The 10779-nt window shown below is 30.8% G+C and overlaps 1 protein-coding gene across 1 annotated transcript; it reads right to left on the reverse strand.

Moving 5' to 3' along the window:
- Positions 1 to 537: 537 nt before the first annotated feature.
- Positions 538 to 3783, reverse strand: LOC107170707 (uncharacterized). Its single transcript, XM_015520891.2, has 2 exons — positions 3182 to 3783; positions 538 to 1244 (listed from the first exon to the last, which is right to left on the reverse strand). The coding sequence occupies exons 1-2, from the start codon at positions 3781 to 3783 to the stop codon at positions 914 to 916; spliced, it is 933 nt and encodes a 310-aa protein (XP_015376377.1). The 3' UTR covers positions 538 to 913.
- Between the last annotated feature and the right edge of the window lie 6996 nt (positions 3784 to 10779).

The following is a 10779-nucleotide window of genomic DNA, read 5'->3' on the forward strand; positions in this document are numbered from 1 at the left end:
GAATTTTTACAAACATGCGGGATAATATTATAGAAAGGTCAAACAGTTCACAAAAGTTGAACAAGTCCCCTAAGGCCTAAAGTAGCTAGTGGATATATAATAGTATAATCAAAGAAAGTATAGGTACATTAGGTTTACAAGAAAAAATATGTGTTTAAAAATTAATACACGATCAATTACCTACAGAATTGCTAGGCCTTTTAATAAACTGGACATATAGTACGATATGTACCTACGTATTCTAGTAGGTACGAAATTGCACTATACCTTGTTAATTTTCAACATAGTCTCAAAAATATTTTTTGAACTGTGAAAAATAGAAAATAATGGTATAATGAATAGTTCTCATTTTTGTTTTGGTTTTTTAATAGGTATATATATATATTCCTTTTATTAAATTAGATTTAAATAAGTTTGAAAAAAATATATAATGAAAATATTTATTTTTAGAAAATTTTAAAATACAAAGATTTTTCAATTATAATGCATAATCCTAAGACATGAAAATATAATACAATAGCTCGGTTTCTCATTAACTATATAACAACGGATAATTTTATATTGGCACAGAAAAATTTAACAAATCCTATAAGCACAGATTTTGGTAAACAATATAAATAGCAAATGCCTTAAACGCATATTTTTTGAATTCTTATAACTTGTAAGTTATGTTATTTTTTTTATTGATATTATTCCTAATACAATTTCAATATTACGCGTTACTTAACCCCATTAAACGGTTACTAAGTAGGATATCAAGATATCATAAACCGAAAGGATGAATAAATGATAATAAGAGTTATAAGACTGCCAGACTGCGTAAGTAACTATTAATTCCGAATTCACTAAGATGATGTATTACATATTGACAATTTTTAATAATAAAAATTATTTATTTTTTAATTGTAAACGATTATAATACTTTTGCAAACAATTGCATCGTATTCATCATAATGGTTATTTCTTTGTATATTGACGTCAACTTCACAATCGTTTGTTTTTGTGAATTAATAATTGAGTTCATAAAATATTCACTTGATGTAGATTCACTATCGGTAGTTTCGTCCATTTTGACGTAAATCATATGGTTGCCTGTTTTGAAAATGGCTTTACGGTTTTTCAATAGATTCGATACTAAATCGTCCGCAAACCGTCGGCAGTTTTCGATCTCTCGATTCAGCATTTTTGTTTTTATATACTGGTACTCCAATAACGAAGTATATTCGTTTAGACTGCGCTTTTGTCTGTAAAAACATTGGTTTAACCCAAATGCAATTGGTATTTTGGCAATGGTTTTTATAATATAATATTTAACATGCAATATTTATGCTATGTTTTATATGTTGTGTATTGTTTTACATTTTTATCATGTTACGAATACTCTAAGAGTGAGTAATTGACTATAGTGAAACCTCTAAATACCGGACACTCTCAGTCGCTTAAATTTCATCCGTTAATTGGAAGTGTTCGCTATTAAGAGAAGAAATACAATGTTGTCGTTCCAAAAATTTCGTCCGTTATTTTGAGAGATCCGTTAAAAAAAGTTTCACTGTATTAACTTCAAAATAATAGGGCGCCTGCTGAAATTTTGTCGAGTGACTCAAAGTTGATGATAGTATTTTTTAACATAATTCCAAAGTCATAGTAAGTCTCTGGGGCGCGCTCTTCACTAATCAGCATCATAAATTTTTAAAATTGTAGCCTCGATCAAATAAATAATAACTAGGTAATATCAATAGTTTTTATTATTTAAAATATAAGATACCATCAATGGGACGATGGCACATAAGTAGATATCGAGTGGTGAACTGACGAGTGAGTTTTTTTTTTCGCCATTTTTAAAAAAAATCATTAAAATTATACGAATCCTATATGTGAAAAAACTAATAAAATAAATGCACTTTTTTATTGTTGGTGAAATAATGATTGTAAAAAAATTTCCTAACAGTCAAAAACGATATAGCAATGCATCACGATGTAGACAATATAGCATTGTCCGCACGATATGACTATTTATCTACAGACAGTGCCATACATGGTAATTCTTTAAAATAAATGAATCGGAAAATATCAGGTTTTATTGAAGAAAAAATTTGGATATAGGTAAGTAATTTTTACAAAATTTTTAGATTCTGGATGGTTCAACAAAAATAAATTGATTTTACAATAATAGATGTCTATTTTTTAAAAGTCTGTGAAAGGGAATCTATAGTTGGTACTTTAGGGGATCAATAGTAAAAAATCCTAGTAGTTTTCAAAAGGGCCGGGAAAAACAGGCAATAATAATATCATAAAATAATATACGCTTATCAATTACCAATAAAATATAGGCTAACAGAACGTATAGTCTTCACTTATTCATTTTTTGTGTTCCTACTGCGGTTTTATAACATTTAAATCTAATTAATTAAGACATTATTGATTATTCTAATCATCAACTCTGCTGGAAGTTTCTAGAAGAAAATTGGATGTATATATAGTTAGTTAGTAGTGTTAGTAGGTACTCTTGAATAACAAATTGAAAATTGTCAATACTTTTAAAATCTATCAAAAATTAAAAATATTATTAAAAATATTACGAAAATTTGTTATATAAAATATCCTAGGCTGACTCATTGTATCCGTTCAGAATCGTTTTTCGTGTACAATTTTATACAATTGGATTCAAATTTAACACATCCATTATACAGATACCAACTCGACACCCACTGCTGACTACAACAGATTAGGTATACGTATAATAATTTAAAATTGTAGAATTTTGTATAGGTGGATACTAGTTAATGATGAAAAAATAATTGTGAAATTGAATAATATATAGCTTATATTATATTATATTCTTATTATTGCCTTTATTCATTTAGTGGAAACGAGTATTGATGTTATAATAATGTAGGGAAAGATGCACTTTTGGTAGTAAACTGCCAGTTGGGTCGGGTCTGTAAACTAAAGTTCTTGTCATCCACCCTCAAGAAAAAATCCTAAATACGCCACTGTAACTAACTTAAGTTCCCAGAGGTGGTTCAGAGTTCAGATCCTATAAAAGACGCCATCAAATGGTTGCTAACCAGTAACCAGCTAACTTACATTGTATATCTATATAAAATTGATTAATGTATAATAGTTGCAGCTACTCAGTAAATGTGTACGGATTTGTGTTTTTATGTATTCATGAAAATACTTGATGTGATCCTTGTCGATTTTCGAATGAACTTCGGACAACCGATCGATGTTTGTAGTCAAGTACTCTAACACTTGTCGATGATTGGACGGTACGTTGCAGACCGGACAGTGTGAGCAGGCGCTGGACCGCGTACTCATCAATGCCGAAACGAATGCGCTCATCGAGTGGTCGGCCGTACGATGGTCATCGGCTTGTAGTACGCCTGTCGGCTGTTCCACGTGGAAATCGGCGTCGCAGTTGCACGGTCCACCACTGCAGTGGACGAACGTGAATGTGTCGCTGACGCCCATTACTTCGTAGTGCCGGCCATCGACGTACGCGAACCGATATGGTCGAGCACACCGGACCGCCCAACGACGGACGGTTACCTCGGCGTGTCCGCGGCGGTCGCCAGGCAATACGACGTGCGCTACCATCTGCGACGCGCAACGGAACGCGGCCGGAACGACGATCACCGCGGTCCCATCCACGGTGGCCATGTAATCGACCACCGTGTACTGGCAACGCACGCGGCCACTGTCGATGTCGAACTGTTCGCTATCGCACGTCAATGATACCCAATTGCCGTCAAATACACTGCAGACTCCGGTCGAACCCATTGATGTACAGGTCACACAGGTGAATTCTTGTACCTATATATGTACGTTATCGTTAACTTTGAACGTTATATAATAATAAAATTAGTCGATAATATTGTATACATAATAATATAATGTCGGTATTATTTGTAATGTAATTTTATATAGGTAGGTATAATGGCGTATAAATATAGGTACTTGATGACTACTGCATTGGACTATTGGAGCTATATAGGCATACTATTCAGTAGGTAATTAAATATATATATATATATATATATATATTTATATGGGTACTGCAGGTTCCTTGTCTTTCGTGAGTTGCTCAGCCTTCGACGATGTATTGTATGATATGGTAGGCTGCAGGTACCTATATAATGTTGTGTAAAAATATAATTGTGACTGAGTGAAGATATTGTTCAGTATGGATAAAGATGGCCGACGATTAGCGATCGATGTTGGTAGGTAGGTAACTATATGCCGATGATCAGATTGAAAGCGATTCTTTTCTACAATTATTAAAATCTAAAACGGAGTTTTGCTTCGTAGGTAGCTATGGGGACCGAATGCGTTTTCCTCATTACTTTCATAATTTATAATATTTTAAATGTTCAATAAAATATTATACTTGTTGTACCTACCTATTTATAAATAATTATAAAAATCGGGAAAGTGGATGTCGCTCTGCTATAGGTATTACACGTAGTGGATCACTCTCACACTATATTACTTTAATGAATGGTATTAAATTGTAATTCAATTCATCCAGGAAAACGGAGTACCGCAAGGTTCAGCACTGCTATCGGTAACTCTTTTTCTTATATCCATAAATCCATTAATGACATAACCAAAAACTGTTCACCACCCGTAAAATGCGACCTGTTTGCTGATGATTTCAATATTAGTCATATCGTAGCAATAATATAAGATCAATACAAAAACTCCTCCAAACAACCACCGACAATTTAACAGAATGGGCCAGCATGACAAGATTCAAATCCTCACCAGCAAAATCTAACATAATCATATTTACAAAAATAAAAGAAATGTCGGTGAACTATAATAGTTACATATTAGATAACACTCTAATCTCAACAAAAGAATCAGTCAAAATACTTGGTATTTTCTTCGACCGCTGACTCACATATTAGCAACCCACCACATACACTACCTATCTTAAAACATCTACCAACCAATCACTAAATATTTTAAAAACACTATCTCACACTTCCTAGGGAGATGACTCTAGAACACTTATTAAAATTCACAAGTCAATCATTCAATCGAAAATATATTACGGATAAAATGTATACAAAACAGCATCTCGATCTATTTTAAATGCGATAAACAGTACTAATAATGCTGGACTAAGGTTCACGATTGGCGCTTTCCGCAGCAGTCCAATCTATAGCATACCTATATAATATAGCAGGCGAACCCATACCTGAGATTAAAAGGAACGACCTATATCGCTTAAATACATGGCTGTAGATCCTATATATCTAATAACCTACCACTGCCATCAGAAAACTCTGATTTATACGATGAACTAGTGAATAACGGCATTATCGTGGATCAATCAATGACTAGAGAACAATTGTCCTCACCTCCTTGGACTTCCACTTTCGACATAAATACAAAACGCAGATCACTTCTAAAACAACAAACTCCACTAAAAATTTACAGATAAGCATATTAGAAAACTACAAAGAATACCTAGAAGTCTACACTGCAGACGCATCTAAGACACAAGACCAAGTAGGAATTTCAATAATACTAAGGAACCAAAACGTAACATTGAAGCTACCGAACACATGTTCCATATATAAGGCCGAGGCGATCTCGAGGCGATCAAATAACTCGAGGCGATCAAATTAACCTTAGATGGTCTACCGCGTCGGTTGTGGCTCAGCCGGACCGGGTTTGATCCTCGACCATCGGGCGGCATTTTTCTCCGGGCAAGTCACGGTGTCCGGAAAACAAGTGCTGCCATCCCCCACTCCGGGGCATGGCAGAAACCTACGGGTGCCCCAATAGAAATTCTGCCAAAACTCTCACCCACGTGTAAAACCGACCTACAGTTCCATTAGAACCTATACAGTACCCCCTACTACTGCCTATACTACCTCCTTCCCAATGGCCTTAGTTGCCGCGAGATAATAAAAAAAAAATAACCTTAGATGACGAACATCCCAACCACATAATATTCAGTGACTCCTTGGGTGCCCTTAATAGCAATAAAAATCAGTTTAAACCCGGAGACATAGCGATAAAAATACTGAACAAATTAAACGAAGCCCTGTATAAAAACAAACAAATCACTATCATGTGAGTCTCCGGGCACATCGGCATTGAAGGAAATGAACTACCTAGCTGATAAACCATGCTAATAGCTCGCAGTCACAAGCTCTGTGTGTAAAACTATCTTTGGACCCACCTAAAATGACCTAAAAGATACATAAATGATATAACCAACACCAGATGGCTCAATACATGGAAACAACAATTTTAATTGTAACAAATTTTAATTCAATGATATAATATAATTTTACACAAAAAACTATTCTGAGCGAAGACGGTTTGTCGTTCTAAGATATTTCAACTATAAAATAATTTGTACATTTTCTATTAAATAGTAAATACATTTTGTTAGAATTATTTGAACTTTAAACAGTTATGAAAAAAAAATTAAAAAACGTGCTATACCATAAAAATACAATAAATAATGTACAAAAAATATTAACAATAATTAAATATAAATAGTTTACCGAGATACCAAACCTTATAATAATAATTGTAAATAAATTAAAATGTAAATAATATAATATGTGACGATACCGAGGGTTATAATAATAATTAAATATAAATTAAAAAGTAATGTGAATAATATGTGATTATAATATTACCTAGTCATTACAATAAATAAATGATATAATATGTGACGGTACATTTTGGCATACATCAATATGCGTATAATGTAATAAATTTATATATTTAGTAATATTTAATTTATTATAAAATACCTAACAATTTTTAACATAATATACCGACAATATTTATTTTATTTTTCATATTATAATAAAATTTATAAAATAATATAATACTACCGGAGATTTTTTTTCCAACTACCGTACACATAGGCGCAACTAGGATCAATTTTTTTTTTGGGGGGGGGCTGGAATTGTATAAGTCACACTAACCCACAGGGGCTTCGCCCCCGCCTCCCCAAAAACTTATAAACCGGATGGCTACTGACAAATAAATAAATACACGAATAAATTCATATGATATTATGATATTACAATATTTTAATTAAATTAATATTAAATAAAATACTAATTTTCTATTAGCTTCGCCAAATTTATCAATAATTGTCTTTGTCTCCAAACTATTTGTTAGATCCTTTTCAATATTTATTATTGATTAATTTGAAAATCGCTCTTGTGTCATTGTCGTCCTCTGCCAAGTTTTTAATCTACGCATAAAAGTCATGGCTTTATTAGGAGGGGGGCTACAAAAATATTAGGGGGGATCCCTCAGCCACCGCCCGCCTCCTAATTGCGCCTATGACCGTACAATGGTGTACTGCACACGACGATAAAGCAAATAGTAAATCATCGCTCTGATCTCATATTATTAAGCTTCAAGCTGGTCCGTCGAAAGCTAAGCATTTTCAAATACCTTAAATTAGTTAAATTAATAATATAAAAAATTGTTAGTAAGTAAAAATGGTGGTGAGCGTGCTTGGTGAATCATCCTGTAAAGTGTAAGTATTGTGTACATACTACATACTTAATTTTTTTCCAATAGGTATAATATGAATTTATAGATGTTTTAGTTATACCTATTCTACATACCAAATTTGTTACAACCAGTGTAACCTATATTTATCTCTATGGCAGAAATGAAGGGAATTTATCAAAAACAAACAGTTTTTTAGTTGTGTGGGATCAAAGCTCACATTAATGTTACCCCCCCCCCCCCTGGCCCCCTATGAATGAATTTTTGCCTATGATTTATCTACGTAAGGTAGATAAAGGTTACAGGCTGATACATTGGTTAAAATATGAAGATAATGTAGAGAATAGGATTGAATTTTGAAGTAACTGGTAATTTAAATTGCGTAGAAAACAATTAGATATTATGGGAATTAGAATGGCGTTATCATATAAAATCATTTTTGTGTAAATGTAATTTTAACCTTAACATGTTTTTAGGTAGTTAAATTTTTTTTCTTCTAACTAACCTTCGTGACACTTTGTAGTTTGTTTATTGCCATAAGAAACCAAGTCAATAATAAAAAATTAAAAAATTAAAAATAACTAATATTAAATTCCTAAAAAAATGAAACATATTACTAAAAATTTTTCCATTGCACTATACTCAAAAACATATCTATAATTTTCCACTTTTCTTGCAAAGGAAAAATATTAAGCATATAACTTATAATATACACAAAGTACAAAGTACAAACTAAATTTTTAATTTTTTTAATCAACTCTATGCCCAAAGTAAAATCGTGTTTATTTTTATTATTGGATTATTCGGATTTGAAAAAAATCAAGTCTAGAAAGTAGAATTGTTAAACACTACATCAGCCAAAACATATTTGACATACCTACCTACATTTATAAATTATTTCAAATAATAGAGTAATTGTTATTGAGAATATAATGATATAGAATATTAACTATTAAATAGGTAATAAGATTAATAACTATCACATCACAAAATAACTCAACCAAATTGTCAAAATCCAAACACAGCTAGTACTCACGATTAACATTCTCTAACTACCATCTAATTCTACCAAAGCTTCCTTCCACTTCTGTCGCAGGTACTATTAATATCTTTGTAGTAAATAACACTAAATACTAACAATACAATATTTTCAAATTTATTCCAGAACTTACCTCATTAATAAATTCTCTCATTTCCTTACTTACAGCCATACATCCATACCGCACAAACAACTTATTCCATAGCCAAATATGAAGTAATCTCTATTTCATTAATCTGATTACCAATTATATCATATTAAGTGATAACAATACCTGTTTCTATTTTTGTTTAATATATAATTTACACATTGAAAGCTAATAATAAAAAAGGCGGGTAAGTCGTGGATGTCGCTCTGCTGTACAGGAGGTTGCAAGTGGGTTACTGTAATGGATGGAATTAAATTTGAATCCAATGATATTATTATCATTGTATACGAAAAACGATTCTGAGCGAAGACGGTTTATCGGTCTAGAATATATTATAGATTATGAAAAATTTTCAAATCTTAGATTTCAAATAACATTTTTTTATGAATTTCTAGCATAAAATAATTTGTACATTGCCGTAATTTTTACGTATTTAGTCAAAATTCAAACTTTGAATGCTTGTAAAAAAAAATTGTGACTACGCATTTCTTTTAATTTTCAATTGCTATTGTAAAAATATGATAGGAGCCATGTATTAAATTTTCAAATCTTAGGAATAAAAGGAAAATTTTTTATGAATTTCTAGCATAAAATAATTTATGAATTTTCGTGATTTTTACGTATGTTGTCAAAATTCAAACTTTGAATCCTTGTAAAAAAAAATTGTGACTATGAATTTATTTTATTTTTCAACTGCTATTGTTAAAATGTGTTAGAGGCCTTGTATTAAAATTTCAAGCATTTCTACCGAACAAATAAATTTTTATCGATATTTATAGAAAAAAAAACTAAAAAAGTTGAAAAATTAAAATGTCAATAAACAGCTCAAAACAAATCTAAATATTTTGAAAATTGTATCAACTATAGAAAATACCTATATAAACATTCAGTGAAAATTTCAAGTATCTGCGGTCATTTGTTTTAGACTTTTAGAGTTACACCAAAATAAGAAAATCGCTAAATGTGAAATCCGGTGAAAATCCAATGTTGTAAAAATTTAAATTTCAAATGCTCATAAATATTTAATTTGAATTTCCGGTGGACTTTTTATTTATGATAAAGATTGACAAACTTGTAAAGAATCTTGTATTAAATTTTCAAATCTTAGAATTAAAAAGAATAACTTTTATGAATTTCTATCTAAGATAATTTGAACATTGCCGTAATTTTTACGTATTTAGTCAAAATTTGAACTTTATAAATGCTTATAAATAAAAATTGTGACTATATATTTCTTTTATTTTTCACTTGCTATTGTAAAAATATATTATGAGCCTTGTATTAAATTTTGAAATCTTAGATTTAAAAAGAAAATTTTTTATGAATTTCTAGCTTAAAATAATTTGTGAATTTTCGTGATTTTTACGTATTTTATCAAAATTCAAACTTTGAATGCTTATAAAAAAAAATTGTGACTATGAATTTCTTTTATTTTTCAACTGCTATTGTAACAATATGTTAAGAGCCTTGTATTAAATTTTCAAACTTTTCTGCCTAACAAATAAATTTTTATCGATATTAATTTAAAAAAAACTAATAATGATCGAAAATTTCAAATGCCTATGAATAGTTCAACTTAAGTCGAAATTTTTTGAAAATTGCATGGTGGATAGAATATACTTATATAAACATTCGGTGAGGTTATGTATGTCTGTGAATGTCATGTATCTATGGTCATTCTTTTTAAAGTTACATCAAAAACCAAAATCGATTTTGTCGAAAAATGAGTGTGCGTAAAATTTCCCGTTTTCCCCTTAATTTTTAGTTTGCTTTTCTCGATTATTTAGAAAAGTATTAGGAATTTTTTACTTTTGACCCCCATAGTACCAACTAGATTCACTATCTGATCGAACGAGGTACTGAAGTCAAAAATCCAAGCATTTTTACTGCCCCAAAACGTGATGACAGACACAAAAAAAAAATAAATAAATAAAAACACACATCATGGTAAAATCAATACATTCATCGCTCCGCTCAGAATCTAAAAAAAAAATGTTATAATTTTTAAGTGCACAGCATTGAATAGTGCTATTGCAATATTATTTTTGTAAAGAAATATAAATTAATATACTATAAAATTACACAGCTA

This window comes from Diuraphis noxia, unplaced genomic scaffold (genome assembly GCF_037042655.1).
Source record: "Diuraphis noxia isolate RWA-SAM2 unplaced genomic scaffold, SU_Dnox_SAM2 contig0003, whole genome shotgun sequence".
NCBI classification, from domain to species: Eukaryota; Metazoa; Arthropoda; class Insecta; order Hemiptera; family Aphididae; genus Diuraphis; species Diuraphis noxia.

Bases quoted from the DNA above. Each gene is read 5' to 3' on its own strand.
- LOC107170707 (XM_015520891.2), bottom strand. From the start codon at position 3,783: ATGGGTTCGACCGGAGTCTGCAGTGTATTTGACGGCAATTGGGTATCA. The intron at 1,245-3,181 runs GTATTTTCATGA...ATGTTTTTACAG, and splicing joins ATCGACAAGGATCACATCAA to ACAAAAGCGCAGTCTAAACG.